Source organism: Somniosus microcephalus, chromosome 29, assembly GCF_052327205.1.
Source record: "Somniosus microcephalus isolate GS21.2 chromosome 29, FLI_Smic_1.0, whole genome shotgun sequence".
Taxonomy (NCBI): Eukaryota; Metazoa; Chordata; class Chondrichthyes; order Squaliformes; family Somniosidae; genus Somniosus; species Somniosus microcephalus.
The window spans coordinates 27,420,943-27,443,341 of record NC_141015.1 but is presented as its reverse complement, the minus strand read 5'-3'; the positions used below and the strand labels follow the sequence as shown (position 1 = coordinate 27,443,341).

The window sequence follows — 22,399 nt, the reverse complement described above, 5'->3', positions numbered from 1 at the left end:
AACTAAGTCTTGTCATTCAGCCTCATACATTGTGCCCCACTTTTGGGAAACAACAAATTGGGATTACAATATTTTAGCACGACTTCCCTGCTGAAATTGTGGAATTAACCCTATAATCTATTACAGATACTTTTTATGCTTTCCAAATTATTCTCAACTGAAATTCACACACTAGTTTTCTGCTTCCTATGTCTGCATGCATTGGAAATGTTTCACAGTAGTTCACATTTTATTTCACCTCTACTTACATATCCCTTAAGCCAGTGAACGTCAAAGCGCTCCATAGCCAAGAGAGCAGACAGGTGATGTTTCCCAGTCTCTGCCAATTGGTATGCTTGAGCTGTCTTATTGGGAGGTGCAGGAGAACAATGTAATTTGATTTTACTTTTGATTGTTTCTCACTCTGTTATCTTTTTCAAAATGTCTCTTTGTGGAACCCCAGCTAAGGTGAAGAAGTTGCAGTATATATCAACTTACCATTCTATGGCCTAGTATGCTGGGGCACCAATGTAGTATAGCGCTGCCGTGTTTTAAAATAATAAAACTGCTCAGGGATTCAAGGGAGCTTAAGGGATAGATCAAAATAGGTGGTAGCATTTGTGAAACTTGGTATGGGGAATAATGAATAACCCATTACTGTACTACATGCAAGGAATAACAAAAGTGTATCCTGTTTGTTTAGTTACTCGTGGTCCAAATCATAAATACGCTGTTCGCAAAAAGGTTTTCTTGACGTGCCTTGATATTGTACAAGGATTCCTGCAGTGATTAATAATCTACAGTGTGTGAGTCATCATTTGACTCGGCAATGTACTTACTAAGAGATTCATCAGGAAAGAAAATCGATTATTGCATCCAGGGAGCTCTGAGAGTTTAAGGGTAGGTTCATCCAGAGTATCAAATTTAATATGGCTGGTGAGAGATATATTAGTTTGCAATGTGATCTGTAAAAATTGTTCATTTGAGACAGTAGTATGACAAAATTACTACTTGTCTTGAGTTCCATTCGCTGACAACTGAATACCAATTCAGTTTTAATCTTGAGCGAGCCATTGCCTTTGGTATTTTATTTATTAATATTAACAAAGTTCCCAGACAATCCAACTGACTTGTTCTGAGCTGTAACTCCATTTACCTGCCTTGGTTCCATATCCCTGAATATCCTTGTCTAGCAAAAATCTATTGATCTCAGATTTAAAATGATTAATTGAGCCAGCATCTACTGCTATTTGTGGGAGAGTGTTCCGCACTTCTACCACCCTTTGCATGAAGAAGTGTTTCCTAACTTTTCTCTCCTGACTGGCCTGGCTCTGATTTTAGGGTTATGTCCCCTTGTCCTATACTCTTTCCCACTCCCCTCTAGGGGAAAAACCCGATCAATTCCTTTCAAAGCCCAAAAAGCTCAATGAAATCACTCCTTAACCTTCTATATTCCAGGGAATACAATGTAGATTTCCTGATAATTTAACCCTTGGAGCCTTGGTAACATTCTGGTGAATTTGCACTGCACTCCTTCCAAGGCCAATCTTTCATTTCTAAGGTGCAGTGCTCAAAACTGTATTACGGGATTATGGAGTGTCCTCCTCAAATTCGGCTGCCCTGAAAAGTTTGTCACTATCCTCCGCCTGCTTCACGACAACATGCAAGCCATGATCCTGACCAACGGTTCCACCACAGACCCAATTCACGTACAGACCGGAGTCAAGCAAGGCTGTGTTATCGCACCAACGCTATTCTCGATCTTCTTTGCTGCAATGCTCCATCTCACCCTCAGTAAGCTCCCCGCTGGAGTGGAGCTAATTTACAGAACAAACGGGAAACTGTTCAACCTCCGTCGCCTCCAGTCCAGATCCAAGGTCGTCCCATCCTCTGTCGTCGAATTACAGTATGCAGACGACGCTTGTGTCTGCGCACACTCAGAGGTCGAACTCCAAACCATCGTCAACACCTTCACAGAAGCATACGAGAGCATAGGCCTTACACTAAACATCCATAAGATAAAGGTCCTCTAACAACCTGCCCCCACCACACAGTACTGCCCCCCCCGATTAACAAAATCCACGACAAGGCCTTGGACAACGTGGACCACTTTCCATACCTCGGGAGCCTACTGTCAACAAGGGCAGACGTCGATGACTAAACCCAACACCGCCTTCAGTGTGCCAGTGCAGCCTTCGGTCGCCTGAGGAAGAGATTGTTTGACGACCAGGACCTCAAACCCGACACCAAGCTCACGGTCTACAGAGCAGTAGTGATACCTGCCCTCCTGTATGCCTCAGAGACATGGACCATGTACAGCAGGCACCTCAAAGCATTGGAGAGGTACCACCATTGCTGCCTCCGCAAGATCCTGCAAATCCATCGGCAGGATAGGCGCACCAACGTTGGTGTTCTCGCTCAGGCCAACATCCCCAGCATCGAAGCTTTGACCACACTCGATCAGCTCTGATGGACAGGTCACACCGTCCGCATGCCCGATACGAGACGCCCAAAACAAGCGCTCTACTCGGAGCTCCGACACGGCAATTGAGCCCCAGGTGGGCAGAGGAAACGCTTCAAGGACACCCTCAAAGCCTCCTTGGAAAAAGTGCAACATCCCCACCGACACCTGGGAATCCCTGGCCCAAGACCGCACAAAGTGGAGGAGAAGCATCCGGGAAGGCGCCGAACACCTCGAGTCTCTTCGCCGGGAGCAAGCAGAAGCCAAGCGCAAGGAGCGCACATCATCCCAAGCACCCCACCCATCGCCCCTTCAACCACCGTCTGCCCCACCAGTGACAGAGACTGTGGGTCCCGCATTTGACTCATCAGTCACCTGAGAACTCATTTTTAATGTGGAAGCAAGTCATCCTCGGTTCCGAGGGACTGCTTAAGAAGAAGAAAAAGACACAGTACTCGATGTGGTCTAACCAAGGCTTTGTATAGCTGGTGCAAAACATCGTCTCCTTTATAATCTAGGCCACTAAATATAAAGGCTAACATTCCATTAGCCATTTTGATTATTTTTTGTTCCTGACCACTACAGTTTCATGGTCTGTGTACATGGACACCGAAATCTCTTTGGACCTCCAGTGTTCCTAGCTGTTCCTGATCTATCCTTTTTGGTCCAGAATGGATCACCTCACACCTACCTGTGTTGAAATCCATCTGCCACATTTTTGTCCACTCACTTAATCTATCAATGTCTCTTTGTAATTTTATGCTCCCATCTACACTACCACCAATCTTTGTCTCATCGGCAAACTTGGATATGTGGCCCTCTATTATTTTATCTAAGTCATTAATAAATAGAATGAATAGTTGAGGCCCCAGCACAGATCCTTGTGGGATATCACAAGTCACTTCCAATTCGAGAACACACCCATTATCCCTACCCTCTGTCTTCTACCACCTAACCAGATCAGTAATTTGCCTTCAATTCCATGCGCTTTAATTTTAGCTAACTCTCTTACGTGGAATCTTATCGAATGCCTTCTGGAAGTCCATATAAACTATATCCACCACCTCCAAGTTCCCCTCCAAGTCACACATCATCCTGACTTGGAACTTTTTCGTCGCTGAGTCAAAATCCTGGAACTCCCGACCTAATAGCACTGTTGGAGTACTTTCACCCGGACTGCAGCGTTCAAGAAGGCAGCTCACCAACACCTTCTCGAGCAATTCGGGATGGGCAATAACTGCTGGTCTTGCCAGCAACGTCCATTTCCCATGAATTAATGAATACATTAAAAAAAATCCATAGACATTTCCCTGTCTCCTACTTTAGTTATTTCCTCAAAAAGTCCAATTAGGTACGTTAGACGTGACCCACTCTTTACAAATCCATGTTGGCTGTCGATTCAGCTCAAATTTCTCCAAGTGCTCAGTCACTCTGTCCTTAATTATACATTCAAAAAACGTACTCACAACAGATGTTAGACTAACCGGTCTATAATTTCCTGGTTTCTCTCTTAAATAATGGAGTTACATTTGCAATTTTCCAATCTAAATGGACAATTCCTGAATCGAGAGAGCTTTGGAAGGTTATGGCCAAAGCATCTGCAGTTTCCTTACCTACTTCCTTTACAACCCTGGGGTGGAAATCATTCATCTTTCATGCCATTGTTTTTTCTAATACTGTTTTCTTGCTTACGTTAACTTTAGTGAGTTCCAGTCCTTGATTCATTATTAGTTTCCCTGGAATGTCAGGTATATTATCCTATTCCTCTACTGTGAAGATTGAAACAAAGTACTTATTTAACAAGTCTGCCATTTCCTGATTTTCATTTGCAATATTACCCACATCTCTGTTTTTAAAGGGCCCACATTACCCTTGACTACCCTTTTTCTTCTAATATAATTGTAAAGACTTTTTGTGTTAATCTTGATATCCCTTGCAAGTTTCTTCAGTCGTACCCTCAGCTAAAATAATGCTTAATATAGCTTTCGGGTCTGGCAGTAATAACATTAGCATTGTTGCCTTTAACAACAGTAAATACCTTTATTATATGAGCAATTGCTTTTCCTTGGTACAGTGCACTTTGGGGTCCATTCGGCCACTGTAATTTCATTTGGGTTTATAAGATGCACAATAAACTTTCCACAGAAATTTGGCTTCAATTTTCATATACTGTAAACGTAGCTTTTTATGAGCCACAAATCTCTGGAAAATTTTAAGAGTACAACCAGTGTTGCCAACTTTCGCAGTTTATGATGCATGTGACTTTTTAGTGTACTTGCAATCTCATTACTTAACCTTTTGGTCTACTTTTTTTGTGAAATTTTTAAAAATTAGCACAAAAATTCATCTGAGCAAAGGCAGTCAGTGCTGTGGAATGTAACAATTTTTTCCTACTTTCATTGCCTAGTATTGACATCACTGTTCCAGACAATTTGTAGCATTGCCAGATGCGACCTAAATCTCCCTGTAATCTGCCCCCAAAGAGTGCTTTAACCCCAGTCTAAGAGCAGACCCTGTAATATCAGTGTGACATTTTTTTCATTTCTCATCCGTTGCCATTGTCTCTGAGTGAGATTGCCAATATGTGAGACTGCTCAACCTACAATCAGTGTTTTGCAATCTCCTTGTACGCTCAATCTTATTTAGGACATTTAACTGCCAGTAAAGAGGAGACGCTTTCATCAAATTAGCCTGGGTGGATTCAAATCTGCATTCAAGCAGTGCATAGAGCTATATTCTAACCTGTTGTACCACCAAATCAGTGTTAAACTGCTTTACATGTATTTGAGTGCATAAATAACAGAATACTACACTTGAAACTTAACTGGACCAGCCACATAAATATTGTGGCAGCAAGAGCAGGTCAGAGGCTTGGTATTCTGCGATGAGTGACTCACCTCCTGACTCCCCAAAGCCTTTCCACCATCTGCAAGGCACAAGCCAGGAGTGCGATGGAATACTCTCCACTTGCCTGGATGAGTGCAGCTCCAACAGCACTAAAAAAGCTCGACACCATTATGGACAAAGCAGCCCGCTTGATTGGCACCCCATCCACCACCGTAAACATTAACTCTCTCCACCCCCGGTGTACCGTGGGTGCAGTGTGTACCACCTACAAGATGCACTGCAGCAACTTGCCAAGGCTTCTTCGACAGCACCTCCCAAACCCATGACCTCTACCACCTAGAAGGACAAGGGCAGCAGGCGCATGGGAACACCACCACCTGCAATTTCTCCCCCAAGCCACACACCATCCAGACTTAGGGATATATCGCCGTTCCTTCATCGTCGCTGGGCCAAAACCCTGGAATTCCCTCCCGAACAGCACTGTGGGAGTACCTTCACCACATGGACTGCAGCAGTTCAAGGCGGTTCATTACCAACTTCTCGAGGACAATTAGGGCTGGGCAATGAATGCTGGCCTTGCCAGCAACGCCCGCATCCCATGAACGAATAAAAAAAAGAAACGTTTAAATAATTGGTAAAAATTAGATGAGTGATAAATATTCATTACTAATGTGGAGAGTAAAGAGCGTGTGCTCAATCATATTGAAATCTATACAGTTGAAAGCTTTGCATTTTGCACGAGAAAATGCCTGATGCGGCCATAGGTCACAAAGCATGTTAACTGGCTCAAATTTCATGTTCACTTAAAAATTAACCACTCAAAAAAAACCACACACACACTGCACGTCTTTATCTTTCTACAAAATCTCCAATCATATGGACTAGCGCATGAAAATCATGGTGACCAAAACCCAAGACAAGGATCGAAGCTCTGGAAATGAGGCAGAAAGCAAGCCCAAGGCGACATAACTTGAGCAATAAAATTTTCAGAGAAAATGCTGGTTTCTTTTGCAGAATATAGTTGCCTTCAAGTTCATGTATGACACGCAGCAATTGTTTTTGGGTGGGGAGGAGTTGCTCTATCTAGAATTGCTCTCCTTGATTCCTTATTTTACTTCTTGATATCAGAAGATCTTGTGCACTTGGTGTTTGTCACAGCGACAATCACTGGTACAAGCATCCTTTACATTGCACCTTTGCACATAAGCACATCCACTGTCAGCAGATCATCATCACCGTCTGTCCAGTATTTTGATGTGTATGGGGTGTGTCGAAGAGCTTGTTACTGTAATTTATGTTGTTGTCAATAGATAGTTTTGGGTTCTGTTCTTGCTTGGTTGAGTTACTTAAATTACCCCGATGGCCCTATCTGGCCTTTGAAATCATTCATCCAGAAATTGCTGAAACCTGTAGTTTCATTTGCTCGTGATTGTGTCATGCTATGCATAACACAGCGCCAAGTGAGGTGCATTGACCCAAATAGCAATCAACCACATATGAGCTCAGCGGGCTATTCAACTGCTACAGGCATCATGGCTAAACCCAATCCCGTGTTCACCCATTGACCACACACATGCACTTTCAGCAAATTGCTGGATATTGACCAAGACCAGTCCTATTTTCCTTTCCTTAACTCAAGGTCACTGCCAGTACCACTGTCCCATCTAAATCAGCTAACTCATCTGAACCATAGGGGAAGCTACAAGACATGTTCCCATTTATTAAAAGCAAATGCACTTTTACTAAAGGCCCAGTTTTTGTTTGATCAGATTATTTCAACTTGATAGATTGAATGAGAGGACAATGAAATGGCCATTCAGTCTATCTTGCTCGCTCCTTCATTTAGGTTCTTGTTCACAAACCACACAGACCATTGCATCCTCTTCCTACCTTACATCCACATCGTTCTACTCCCTGATGTGTAGCCACATTATTTAAATCTTCTAAATATTTCAGACAGAACTTCAGGTTGCTTTTTTGATTGAATTGAGTTTTAGATTTTGTAGTGGTACTTCACAGTAGTATTTTTCTCTTATTTCAAGAGCAAAAGCCCTGATCCTTGTTTCACAGTATTCCACAGACACCAAAACACAGGAATTACAAAAAGGGATTGTGTTGGGAATTAGTTGTCAGAACAGCTAACCTCAATCATGGCTTCAACATTATACCCAATTGAGTCTTTGTGTAAACATTGACGTATGCTAACCTGGTCAAGCTTATATACCAGTCAGTGTGGCCTGAGGGAACTGTGCTTTTTGGAAAAAAATCATGTTCTGTTTTCATAATGTAATCCAGTATTTTACTACTTTTTAAACCGTTTTTGTGAAGAAATTGAATATTTAAAGCAAGAGAACCAAACCTTTACTGTCTGAGTAGTGGAGCACTTGTTAAATTAATTGGCTTCAGTAAACAGTGCCTCAGTATACCTAGATTGTAGTGTTATTTTCACCAGTCTCGATAGCACTTTATAATTAACTGCTCATTTCTTTTGCAGGAGGCTGCCACTTTCGCTAGAGAGCAAGGCTTTGAGGTGAGTTGACCCTCAATTGCACACTAAACAGATCCTAAAGGATTTTGCTGATAATGAAGTTCTTTGGACAGTGATTGATGTGCTATTATACTCTCCAGTCCTTGCAGTTGTTACTATGGTTACCTGGCAGTCATCCTGGTTTCTTTGTTCTGCCAGCATGATGTATGACGCACTGTGCTGGGCCTGCACCCAACATCTCTTACAGATGTTATTCATTGAATTTTGAAAAGGCTCTTGGGAAGTTAAGAGGTTGGGCACTGGTTAAGGCTTCCTTTGCAGATAAGGTGTCTGTCATTTCAACTATTAAATAGCAACGTCTTCCACTTAATTTTATTGTGTGAAGGTTCTTTTGCAGGCAGAGCAATTTGCAGACTACAGCGGAAGAAATTTAATACTAATGACTCACTTGCGACTTGATAGAAGCCTGAAAGGCTGTGAGTGTTCTCTAAGAATACACAAAAGAATTTTCAAGGCATAATGCTGTAAAGTGAGACAGATGCCTTTTTGATGGTTATTTAGGATGAAATCATTCAGTAGTGTGAATTATGGGTGATGCTTATTTTGAGCATTAGCCTGCATAATGCCCTGATCATTGGTACATTCAACCACGGGTAACAAAACAAATGCAGCAATGAATTTGATTAGCTTGGGGCTGAATGTAAGATGAGCAATAAAATTATTAGTGACCCTGTGATAGATTGCTATTTCTCTTGATTGAGAAAAGGACTGGAAATAATTTAACAGTATACCATAACTGCAGAAATATCCCGTTAACGGAACTGGATCACAGACGGGCACTGATTTTTGGTTTGTAATATGAAAGTGCTGTCCTAAAAATATCACGTCTGAAGTGTATTCAACTATCATATTTTCATTTTTTTTTAAACTGAAGTCACATTGTTTATGTGCTAGATCTCATTTTAAATAAAATGCCACTTACATTCTGATGTATGTTACCCTAATTATGAACATGTGTGTCTGGGAATTTTTTTTATAACTTTATTATACAATGGTCTTGCTCTGTAAGGCTGCCTTTGGGAATCATACATAAAGAAAAGCGTGTTTATGTGGTTTCTCTTTCCAATGTGTGTTGCGTTACTGAATGTTACAGTGAAGGAGTAGTGTGTTTTGCACATTTTTACGATTGCCATATGTACACAGGGGTTGAAACATTTGGGGTTATGCTTGAGAGCATGAGACTTAAACTGCCAACTCTTTCTTGCTCCCTGATGTGTATTATTTAAATCCGTAGGCTTGCAACTAAATACAATTCATGCAAAAGTGCAAGTTTTGTTGTTAATTTAGTGTTAGAAACGAATTGCCTGGAATGATTAACTTCAAGGGGAAATGGACCAGAGGACACTTGTCTTATAATGTCAGATAACTATGATGCTTGTCTGCTGCAAATTAGCTCATAAAATTATATATAAGCACATAACTCTAATTCAAGGTCGCAGTAAAAGAAATTATGACTGAAATTGTTTGGTAGTATTAGTGATTTCATGCATCACATTTGTTACTTGCGCAGTTTTTTTGCACTACTGCTCAAAACAGCAAGGACGATAGAATAAACGATTAAATGCAGATATTTTAACAGAGGTTGCATTCCTCAATAGCAAATCTTTACAATTTCAGTTTTGGCCATTTTAGCAACTGTAAATATTTAAAATTCTGCCAGTGTATCAATCATTGGGCCCCAAGTTTGAATCTTCCCTCAATTATTATTTGAATTTGGCATCCACATTGAGGAGACTTTGTGGACTGAGAGTACTTCCTTCTGGTAGGAGAAAAAAACATGTCTGAGTGAATGATCCTGCCTGAAGAAAGCATGTCTCCTGGTTTTTTTTGATACACAGTGGTATGGGCTGTGGCCAAGAAGATATTGGTGGTTTAGGGCCAGTGGTTCTCATTTTTAGACAGTATCTTCTGAAAAAGGATGCTTGAAGATGGAAGAGGAGAGCAGAGAAATATTTTAAATATATAGCAAATGATCCATGGTAGATGGATAATTGGGCAACCTGTCATTTTACAAGTGGCTCTGGCATCTTGGTGATGTTAAAATAGTATTCACTAAATTCTCCAAGCAAGACAATTGACTTAAAAAAAAAAATGCTAGTAGTGAAATGTTAGCTATTAATTCATGTAATATTAAATTGTATGTAAACAAACTGTGCATTCTCATTAGTCTATTAAAGAGTTACCACATTAATGTACACCATCTGTATAACCCATAGTTGCAGTACTTATACTAACCATTATATTGTACAATGACTGGATTAAGTTCCTAAATTAGTCCAAATGTATTTAAATAAAATGATTCCATGACCCTATTCGCTTTGCTGCCAACAGACAGAAGATATTAAAGAAATTGCCAAGAAAGCACAGGGTTTGCCAAAGGTGAATGAAAAGCGACAACGTATTATAGTGTTCACCCAAGGCAAAGAAGACACCATTGTGGCCACAGGTAAGCTTGATGGTGGTGAATAATACTTCCTTCATCCACTTTCATTCGTTGTTCCAGAGCAAGAAGTTACATTTTTGGGTTAACCTCCAGTTACAAGAATACTAAATGTGAAGTGGAGAGAAGCAGGAATGTGGCAGTGTCAAACACAAAGTAAAAAAACAGAAATGATTAATGTTTAAAGAATTGTAGTGCCTCAGGAGAAGCTTTGTTTTTGAATAGAAATGGAACACTATTGCTTCAATTTTTTTTTTTAATTCACAGCAGCAAAATGGATGTCAATAATAAAATGGAATTAGAGATTTTCTTTTCCCAAAGGCACCTTTCTAATACCGCATGATCCTTCATTTTGTCTGTAATTCATACGTGCATAGGGGTGCAATCATTCTCTTGGCTCGAAGTGTCATGTTAAGTCATTTAATAATGATTAAGGACATAAAAATGCTTGGCCCATAGGGCAAATCTCAAAAGAGATGCCAATTTATTAGTTATTTTTTTTACATTTTAGTTCAGACTTCCTTGCCTGCTGGCATTAAACCGTTTAATGAACACAAGAAGAAGAGAGTTGTCTTTAATTTAGCATCCAGTGACACCACAGAACCACACAGGGCATAACTAACACACTTATTAAACCACTAATTAGGCTCATTGTGCTCTGAACCTTACAGTGTGGATGGCTAATAAATGATCACTGGTAAAGTTGCAGGATTTTTACAGCCATGAGTATGAAGCTATAGACCTCCATTTGTTGTGCGGCTTAACAACCCCAAGCTATTAAACCTCAACAATGTGCTAGTTGTGCCTTTTTGCTGAAGTGCAGTAACATAATTTTGAAATGGTTGGTGTGTGATATGTTACGGTAATAAAGATTCATCCAAAACGAGCACAAGTGTTGGATATTTGATGGAAGTCAGGGCAGCAAAAGTTATTTTCCAGCAGATATAGCGATTTTGTTGGTCTACTTGACAGCCACTGAATATACGTATAATTATTTTTTTTCCCTTCTACATTGAAATAGGTTGCCTGATTAACTACATTTTGTTCTATTAACTTTTTAACAATAATTCATAGTAGTAAAATATATTCAACAATCAATATTTTTCACTGTGATGACTTAAAATACTATCCCTGAGCCATACAAACCAGTATGGTCCAGCTTCGATCGCAGGCTGTGTTGAATTAACTATCACATATAAACTATACAGCACAGAAACAGGCCATTCGGCCCAACCAGTCCATGCCAGCATTTATGCTCCACTCGAGCCTCCTCCCATCCTTCCTCATTTAACTCATCAGCATAACCCTCTATTCCCTTCTCCCTCATATGCTTATCTAGCCCCCCTTAAATGCATCTGTACTAGTCGCCTCAACTACTCCCTGTGGTAGCGAGTTCCACATTCTCACCACTCTCTGTGCAAAGAAGGTTCTACTGAATTCCCGATTTGATTTCTTGGTGACGATCTTATATTGATGGTCTCTAGTTTTGCTCTTCCCCTCAAGTGGCAACACTCTTTCTGTGCTAGAGAAATAGTGAGGACATTAAAATTCACACAGCACCCCTGGAGTAAGAAAGGGAAGCTTGTCCATTATTCCTGCTCCCAATCACCATCCAGTGGTACTTGAAGTGCATGTGTTTGGACTTTGGGTGAGGACATAGCAGGGTACAGTATTATGTCTTCCACAGTCAAAATAGCCTGACAGCACTTGCTATCAGGGCTCACATGTTAATAGTGGGTACTTGAGCAAACCGCTTACCTGTATAACCATACCCATACGCCAGTAAGGGGAGTCAGTATTTTCAGGTTGGGAAGGGTAAAATTGCAGGAAAAAAATGTACGAGTTCAGAAAACATTCAAATTACTGTTTTCTGTCTGTTATTTTTATTAAAAGCAACAGTGCTTAGACGATTGACTTCCACCTTCCTCTTCAAAAGTATACACAAAATGCATGATGATGATGTATAACTGTGGACATTAAGAGTGTGTACAGGATTGTAATAATATTTTAATGTTAAAATTTAAATGGAAATGTAGGTGACAAATACTGTATTAAAATTACATTAAATGTCAATGGATCAAAGTTGCCATTTGCCAGATATTACAATAATTCTCCTGAAGGCACTGACCTCTTGTTTGGGATATAGTTTCACAGGTATCATTTGTCATTTGGTACCTTGCCCAAGTGTTGATTATTCATGCGTGAGCCTTAACAGTGAGCACTGACAGGCTATTCAACTGCACTGGAATGAAAGCAAAGCCAAATCACATCCTCACCTAAAGTGTGCACTTCCAGCAGGCGTTGTTGGATCAAAAGCAGGAATGCTGGCTAGTTTTCCCCTAAGGGTATTGAAGCCATATTGGAAGAAAATGTTTGAGAAGGAAGTTACGAGGTAGGAATCACAGAAGCATAGCTTGCCCTAGAAGAAGGGAATGAATTTGATATGCAAAGGATATGATATTTCAGAGGATAGAAAAAATTAGAAAGAAGCTGGGAGAATTTGGACATTAAAGAAGGCAAGTTGATATTCCCGAGGAAGGCACAAAATTAAATGGTTTGATTTGAGTTAACAAGCAAGTGGACGACAGGATTAGCAATAGAAAACTGCCCCAGTCCCCCTGAGCGAGATGAGGATGATAACCTAGATGATGAGATTAAATAGGATGTGCAGAAACCATAATGTTGACATAATGAGTGACTTCAAATCAGCAAAATATAAACTGAGAATTCTTTAAAGGAAGCGAGGCTTCAGAATCGGGGCTGCTGAATGTGCTGCAAGATTGCATTTTCACCCAATACAATTGAAATTGTGCTGTGATTCTAGTAACGAATGCAGTAATACATTTGGAAAAAAAACTAATTCTGCTGTCTTCAGCAATGTTTATTTTAACCAATTTCATTAAAATAACAAATTATCAAGTGTTGATGGGTTTTAATTAATGTTGCACTGCATGATTTCAACCCTGATAGCTGAAAAATGCTGGGAAATGGGCTGGGGTAACACATTTAGATTAGGAATAAAAGCAGAAATTGCTGGAAATACTCAACCGGTCAGACAGCATCTGTGGAGAGAAACAAAGTTCATCTTTCAGGTCAATGACCTTTCATCAGAACTGAAAAAAGTTATTAGAGATTCAACAGGTTTTAAGTGAGGCAGGGAAAGGGGGAGGTCTGTGATAGGGTGGGAGGCAGGAGAGAGCAAATGACAAAAGGGAGGATGGTGCAAGGCAAAAGGGGATGGTAATGGGACAAGTAAAGAAACAAAAGATGGGTCTAGAGGAGAAGTAAATGTGAATAGCAGAATCATTGCTAACAGCTGCTGTCTGAATGAAATGGGGGCAGTGGTTATGATCTGAAATTGTTGAACTCAATGTTGAGTCCGGACGGCTGCAAAGTGTCTAACCGAAAGATGAGGTGCTGTTCCTCAAACTTAGGTTGAGCTTCATTGGAACAGTGTAGGAGTCCGAGGACAGAGAGGTGGGAGTGGGGCAGAGAATTAAAATGACAGGCGACCGGAAGCTCGGGGTCACGCTTGCAGACTGAACAGAGGTGCTCCAGAAAGCGGTCACACAATCTGCGTTTGGTCTCCCCAATGTAGAGGAGACAGCATCGTGAGCAGTGAATACAGTATACTAAACTGAAAGAAGTACAAGTAAATCGCTGTTTCACCTGGAAGGAGTGTTTGGGGCCCTGGACGGTGGGAAGGGAGGAGGTAAAAGGGCAGGTGTTGCATCTCCTGCGCTTGCACGGAAGGGGTGTTGGGGGTGATTGAAGAGTGGACCAGGGTGTCGCGGAGGGAACGATCCATTCGGAATGCTGAAAGGGAAGAAGGGGAGGATAAGATGTGTTTGGTGGTAGCATCACGCTGGAGGTAGAGGAAATGGCGGAGAATGATCCATTGAATGTGAAGGCTGGTGGGGTGGAAGGTGAGGACAAGGGGAACCCTATTGTGGTTCTTGGAGGGAGGGGAAGGGGTGAGAGCAGAAGTGCAGGAAATAGGATGGACACAGTCGAGGGCCGTGTCAACCACGGCGGAGCGGAATCGGTTGAGCAAAAAGAAAGACATATCGGAAGCACTAGAATTGAAGTTGGCATTGTCAGAACAGATGCGACGGAGAATGGAAGAGTCCTTACAGGAAGCGGGATAGGTGGAAGGAAGTGCAGTCAAGGTAGCTGTGGGAGTCAATGGGCTTATCGTGGATATTGGTCGATAGCCTGTCACCAGAAATGGAGATAGAGATGTCGAAAAAGGGAAGGGAAGAGTCGGAGATGGACCGTGTGAAGGCAAGGGAAGAGTGGAAATTGGAAGCAAAGTTGATGACATTTTCCAGTTTGGGGCTAGAGCAGGAAGCTGCACCAATGCAGTCATCAGTGTACTGGAAAAAAAGGTGAGGGAGGGGACCTGAGCAATGTTCCCGTTAAACTGCGGTCTGAAGGTCCCGCATAGGCCGGCTCACCGGTTTTTAAATGGAAAAACCACACATGCACGGAAATTTGAATGGGCCGTACAGCCGGTTAAAGAGGCTGCGCACCCCCCCAAAAAAATTAGAGTCCTTACAGGAAGCGGGATGGGTGGAAGGAAGTGTAGTCAAGGTAGCTGTGGGAGTCGGTGGGCTTATAGTGGATATTGGTCGATAGCCTGTCACCAGACATGGAGTTAGAGCTGTCGAGGAAGGGAAGAGTCGGAGATGGACCATGTGAAGGATGGAATGTTCCACATATTCCACGAAAAGGCAGGCATAGCGAGGCCCATACGGGCTCCCGTAGCAATACCTTTTATTTGGAGGAAGTGAGTGGAGTCAGAGGAGAAGTTGTTCAATGTGAGAACAAGTTCAGCCAGGCGGAGGAGGGTGGTGGTGGATGGGGACTGGTTGGGCCTCCGTTCAAGGAAGAAGCGGAGGACCCTCCGGCCATCCTGGTGGGATTGGACGACATTTAGATCTGGTTCTTCTTGCTGGTGAACAGGTTACCATCCATACAAATAAAAGTAATGAAACCTCTCTGGATCAATGACCACAGTATGACTAAACCCAATATTATCTGGCAATCAGCACCATTTCAGGAGCAGGAAAAAAAGCATTTTTTTTAAATACACACGCCAAAGGAATGTGGGATGAGCTAAAGAAATTGAGATGAATATTGCTTAAAGATTTGGTTCAGGAAAAATTGCAATGTTGACTATGCAAGGAGAATGTATCCCCAAGTGTAAGCTAAACAAGCAGTCCCAGATGGATTATTAGGTCAAATTAAAAGGTAGAACAATCTGCACATATGGAAAACAAGGGTGAGAACAGATCACCTGGTTTGTTAATGCTCACCCTATCCACTAGATGGTGCAACCTCATCCACCGCTCTCCCCCACTGCTGGTAATGTAACTTCAGAGAATCTGATCATTGGCCACTTTCGGGGAAGATCTGGGAAATTCCTCCCTAATTCTACAAGACAATTGAGCAGGAGATATTGGTTGCCATAACACATAACTACCTGAATGTAACTAACCCACACACACCACCCCCCAATACCATCCTTCCTCAGGAACTTGTCACGTTCTTTCTTGAAGGACTATCATGTACTGGCCACATCCACCAGTAAGCTGTTACAGATGATGAGAACTATCTGTGAAAAGAAATACCTCCTGAAATGTTACCTGACTCTCTGCCCGTGCATTGTCCTCTAGTTCATTTATGTTGAAACTATTCATTTTGAACATCTTATAGTAATCTACATCCAATCCTTGTCATAATTTAAAAAAATATAATTTGTATCCCCTTGAATCTACATTTCTCCAGAGTGAATAGTCACAATACTCTAAGCCTATCCTTGTAACCAAGAGATCTAAGTTTAGGTATCATTCTAGTTGCCCTTTTCTGCACCTCTTAACCATCACCAGATCTGGGGACCAAAATTGGACACAATACTGCAAGTGCGGATGTACCAGCCTTATGAAACCCGAGCACCTGCTCTTAATTTTGTACTTCAGCCTAGCCATACTTCCAGGAACCCTATTTGAACTTTGTGAATGGTCAGTAACTACCCTCAGGTTTTTAATGGGACTCCATCCATGGATGTCCTTCAGTTGCCTGATCCATGTGCATAATATACCATTTCTGCACATTAAAACACACGTGCCATTCTGAGCCTGTTCACAACTTATCAAAATCATCTTGCATTCCACCATATTACCAAATCATTCACACATTGTTTATATCATTTGCAAAATTAATAATAGTGCAATTGATGCCCAGCAAGGGAGGAAGTTGGAAGATTTTTTTTCCAGCGTGTAATTAGAACATGGGAGCTTTACCTGTAGCATCGTTTTAAAGGGTAGTGGATACGTATTTGAAAAGGAAGATACAAAGGAAATAGAATTCAAGTAGACAACTCTAGTTGGAGAGGTAGCATTGACATAGTTACAATAGGCCAGATAGTTGCCTTCGGTCCTAAAAGTTCTGATGCCTCAAGATCAGAAGTTGACGGAAACTGCGTAAACAGAAAGTGCATATTAACAGGAACGGTTCATATTGAAGTCTTGATGTGCAGTTTCCCAGAGCTCTGTGCTGGGTCCTGTCCTGTTCTCAGTGGTTATCATGCACCAAGTGAAAGGAGAATTTTCGTCCCATTTTGTCCAGGGCCAACTGCCGTGCTCACGATAAGGAGCGGTGGTTACTCCGTAAACTAGTGATTGCTCCATAAACTATCACCACCAGGGACCAATGAGCAGTAATTACCACAGACCAATGTCAGCTGAGATATTTTAGGCTTGTTCCTGTAGATCAATCACAACACTCAAATTGGAACAGTCACCTGATTGCTCAAAAGGAAGACTTTTTTTCCTCTATTATAGACAGAATTGGTCTTTACAGGAATTTTTAAGTTTTGCCAATATTTGTTTGAAATGTTACAAGATTTAAGCATTTTTCTGAATCCCAGCTTCCCATATTTAGCTGAATAGGAAGTTGCTTTGTATACTTACTAGCAGTAATGGCTTTTGATGATTTTCTATGATGATTTTTCTCTGGTATTCTGTTTGAAGTGTATTGAGGAGATATGCAATTTCATAGAGATTGCACACTGTTAAATCGAAACAAATTACCTGAAGACAATTTTTAAAAATATGTAATAACATTGCTCACAATAGTAATATCTTTAGAGAGAGCGCAATTAATATGTGAACAGTTGAGATTTTATTCCTATTACATTTTTTAAAAAGTCCATTGTCTTACTGCTGCAATTCTGGTACAGCACTTCTCCAACTGACTGAAAGGTAGTTTACATAAGAGAGAAGTTAATTTTCCTTAACTTTTGTTTTGATGATGTAGTTCTGTCTTGTAGTAGAAAGGTCGCCTACTAATGGTTTTTAGGTTGGGTACATACTTTGAAACTATTAGAATTGTTTCAATATTTCAGGTTTTTCCTCATTGTGATGTTGGTCTTTACCTTTGGAGAGAGCTGTGTGCTTATATAAAAAAACTAGTGCGGTTTTGCTTGAAAACCTTAGCAACAGTCAAAATCTAACCTGATCTTCATACAACTTTTAATTCTGAGGACACTGAACTAAAAACATTTTCTGATTCAGTACATTAAAGGTTTGTAATTCCTGGCAGATGTTTTATTTCAAAAGTCCATTTTGTAAGTGAAAAAATTCTTCATTATTTAAATGGCTAATGGGAATGGATTAGTCAGTTGTGGCTTCATTTATCGGGAATCTATAGTGGCTGAAGAGCTCCTCCCAGAGTCGCAGTGCAGATTCCGCCCACTAAGGGGCACAATGGACATGATCTTCACCGTGCGCCAATTACAAGAGAAATGCAGGGAACAGCGCCAACCGCTGTACATGGCCGCCTTTGACCTCACAAAGGTCTTTGACACTGTCAACCGTGAGGGATTATGGAGTGTCCTCCTCAAATTCGGCTGCCCTCAAAAGTTTGTCACCATCCTCCAGCTGCTTCACAATGACATGCAAGCCGTGATCCTGACCAACGGTTCCACCACAGACCCAGTTCATGTACGGACCGGGGTCAAGCAAGGCTGTGTCATCGCACCAATGGTTTTCTCGATCTTCCTAGCGGCAATGCTCCATCTCACCCTCAGTAAGCTCCCCGCTGGAGTGCAGCTAATTTACAGAACAAACGGGAAACTGTTCAACCTCCGTCGCCTCCAGTCCAGATCCAAGGTCGTCCCATCCTCTGTTGTCGAATTACAGTATGCAGACGACACATGCGTCTGCGCTCACTCGGAGGTCGAACTCCAAACCATCGTCAACATCTTCACCGAAGCGTACGAGAGCTTGGGCCTTACACTAAACACCTGTAAGACAAAGGCCCTCTACCAACCTGCCCCCGCCACACAGTACTGCCCCCGATTATCAAAATCCATGACAAGGCCTTGGACAACGTGGACCACTTTCCATACCTCGGGAGCCTACTGTCAACACGGGCAGACGTCGATGACGAAGTCCAACACCGCCTTCAGTGTGCCAGTGCAGCCTTCGGTCGCCTGAGGAAGAGAGTGTTTGAAGACCAGGACCTCAAACCGGACACCAAGCTCATGGTCTACAGAACAGTAGTAATAGCCGCCCTCCTGTATGCCTCAGAGACATGGACCATGTACAGCAGGCACCTCAAAGCACTGGAGAGGTACCACAAATGCTGCCTCCGCAAGATCCTACAAATCCATTGGCAGGATAGGCGCACCAACGTCGGTGTTCTCGCTCAGGCCAACATCCCCAGCGTCGAAGCTTTGACCATGCTCGATCAGCTCCGATGGACGGGTCACATCGTCCGCCTGCCCGATACGAGACTCCCAAAACAAGCGCTCTATACTCGGAGCTCCGACACGGCAAGAGAGCCCCAGGTGGGCAGAGGAAACGCTTCAAGGACACCCTCAAAGCCTCCTTGAAAAAGTGCAACATCCCCACCGACACCTGGGAATCCCTGGCCCAAGACCGTACAAAGTGGAGGAGAATCATCCGGGAAGGCACCGAACACCCCGAGTCTCTTCGCCGGGAGCAAGCGGAAGCCAAGCGCAAACAGCGGAAGGAGCGCACGTCAACCGAAGCACCCCACCCACCTGCCCCTTCAACCACCGTCTGCCCCACCTGTGACGGAGACTGTAGGTCCCCCATTGGACTCATCAGTCACCTGAGAACTCATTTTTAATGTGGAAGCAAGTCATCGTCGGTTCCGAGGGACTGCCTAAGAAGAAGAGAAGAAGACGACATTTATAGAGCAAGGGATGACTATCAAATATGTTATCACCGCAATTCATTTGAAATATTCTAATTTGAGGGCTAAAATCCACCTAAATACGTACTGTATTAATTTGATGTTGTGTGGCTAAATGAGGAAATAGACTTGATATGCTGTAGATGAAGAAATAAACTATAATGTAGAAATCTATTTGGGACTGGTAACACCCTGTTTTCAAATAAATCATTTAGTTGCTATATAGAAACGTTTGATATGATTATCATGTTGGTAGAATTGCTTTTATTGGCTAAATTCATTTATATTATACAACTGAAAATTGCATATAATATAAGTTGCATTAATGTGCTCACACAACATCTTCAGTACTATATTGTTTGTGCCACAGTTGGATTCAGATCCTGGCATGATAAGAACATCACCGGGATGGGCCCCTTCTCCACAAAGGGAAATTCTTACCCTTCCAGCAACTAACAGACTAATTGCAGTGAGAGCCATTCCCCCTTTATTTGCTCACCTCTCCTGAAGAGGTACATACCCTCAAGCCCAAAGAGCATAAACATACCTCTAACGTGCACATTAAACCCCATAGCAACAACCTCGATAGGAGCCCTTGAGGAACTTGAGGGTGTAGGGAATACCAAAAGCAAATGGAGGAAAGTTTGGAAACAATCGTGAATTGCAATAAAATGCCTCACATACACCCAACACCAAACCCCATGCAAACTTCACAAATTGAAGTTCTCCCTGTTCTATGAATTCTGGAGAGGATGCAACCAGACTCTGTAGTGCAGAGAGTGCAACAGGATGTGTACATTTCTTGATATGCTTCTTCAACTGTGTAGGAATTTATGGGTTCGGGCTCTGATCATTGTGTACCTACTGCATGGCTCGGACTGATCTTCTAACAGATAAATAAATAGGCTCCCAGGTTTCATCTTCACTTTTGCTGCTTTTCGTATACTCCCAAGTCATATCCCTGGCTCCTATTGTGTTCTTTTCCCTCCCGAATCAGAATCCTAGCTCCCACTACTCCCTTTGCACTGCTACATCGCTAGATCTCCACTATAGTATATTGGGACACATGCACTATAAAATCTTAGGGTGCTTTTACACTACAACTTTAGTATTGGATCTCCTGGAAACTTTTTAAACCTACCTGGACCAGATCCTCATAAAGAATATAAGAGAGGCTTATACGAGCAGCAGTTAACACACTGGTTTGTTTTGTTTTTAATTAGATAAACATATACCCATCTATAACTTTGATCTAGACTTCTTCTTCTTAGGCAGTTCCTCGGAACCGAGGATGACTTGCTTCCATGTTAAAAATGAGTTCTCAGGTGACTGATGAGTCCAATGCGGGACCTACAGTCTCTGTCACAGGTGGGGCAGACGGTGGTTGAAGGGGCGGGTGGGTGGGGTGCTTGGGTTGACGTGCACTCCTTGCACTGTTTGCGCTTGGCTTCCGCTTGCTCCCGGCGAAGAGACTCGAGGTGTTCGGTGCCTTCCCGGATGCTTCTCCACTTTGTGCGGTCTTGGGCCAGGGATTCCCAGGTGTCGGTGGGGATGTTACACTTTTTCAAGGAGGCTTTGAGGGTGTCCTTGAAGCGTTTCCTCTGCCCACCTGGGGCTCTCTTGCCGTGCCGGAGCTCTGAGTAGAGCGCTTGTTTTGGCAGTCTCGTATCGGGCATGCGGACAGGCCACATCTAGACTACATACCAGTTAATAAACAATAATTAAATTCTAGTTATCTGCCATTGGATGAAATCTGTGACCCTCCTCACAAAATGATAACGGTAACTGTATTCAATGTATGTGGACATCCCAGGATATATTCATTCTGTATTGCACTTAATGGACTAAGTCGCAAAGCAGCTGGCTTCACCCAGATCAGCCTGTGTAATTTTGCAATGCATGTCCAGTTGCCACTACTTTACCCGCACCATCACTGTTCCTCAGGTACACTCTTCTACACATCACAAACTCTTCCTCTGAATTAATTGATTTTTCGAGTCATCTGACCACCACAACAATTATGATGCTTTATATTTTCTGTTCTTCACTGAAACATTTTGAACCTGATAAATCAATTGTGTAAATTAATTTCCTCGTTTAAACTCTAAATTTCCCAACTTTCATATGCACCAAAAAGCATGCATGGTATTTTAAATATTATTCCAAGTATTTTGGAAACTTCCAAATGCCATAAGGAATTAAATTGCTTTATCCTTTACATTAGCAGTAAATTTACTGTCTTTCACCATACAGACCAGGAAGATCCCAGGTTCGATATCTAATCTCTGCAGAGTTAGCTGATCTCAGCTGGGGCAGTGTAAGGACAGCACAGAAGGGAAAATAACTGGTTTCCACTTCACTTATAAATAATGGCTAATGAGCAAGGCACTGGAGGGATCTGCAGAGCCAAACTGACAGTAAGGAAGTCAACACCTTCAGTAGAGGAGAGAACGGAGGAAAATAAAAAAAATATATATATATGCTAGCAGAAGGAAACATTTGTAACATTAAAAAGTGATTTTCATAATCTCCATGAAATATTGGGGGATAATCACATGAAAATTACACTGCAGATAAGCTTCAGCTTCACTGCTTGCGTGGTGAATTGGGAGAATGGATCATCTGCCTGTTAGAGAACCTGTCCGATTTCATTTCAGTGAAAATTGGAGGGTTCAGTTATTGGTGGGTGATCCGCTCCATGTGGTGAGGGTGAAAATTACCCCCCCAACCCTAAACCCCCTCCCTATCTGTTGGAAAATATGGTAGGAACAATTTCTCTTGCAGGCGAATTGGATTGTCAAACAAAAGATTTGCCGTTAATAAGAATTGTCACCGTCTGGATTTCGCATTTCCACTGTTAATGCTGATTACTAAACTTTGTAAAAACTGCATTATTTGT

The 22,399-nt window shown here is 42.0% G+C and overlaps 1 protein-coding gene across 7 annotated transcripts in view; it reads left to right on the top strand.

The window, feature by feature from the left end:
• LOC147098590 (adenosine kinase-like) overlaps positions 1–22,399 on the top strand; it is a 256,526-nt gene that overhangs the window by 191,293 nt on the left and 42,834 nt on the right. For all 7 annotated transcript variants that reach the window (XR_015074198.1, XM_085970459.1, XM_085970460.1 and 4 more), the window contains 2 exons: positions 7,782–7,817; positions 10,167–10,281. Coding sequence is in view for 6 of the 7 variants with exons in the window: in XM_085970459.1 (XP_085826585.1) it covers positions 7,782–7,817; positions 10,167–10,281 (151 nt within the window). In the remaining variant the exon portion in view is untranslated. The remainder of the gene's footprint in view (positions 1–7,781; positions 7,818–10,166; positions 10,282–22,399) is intronic.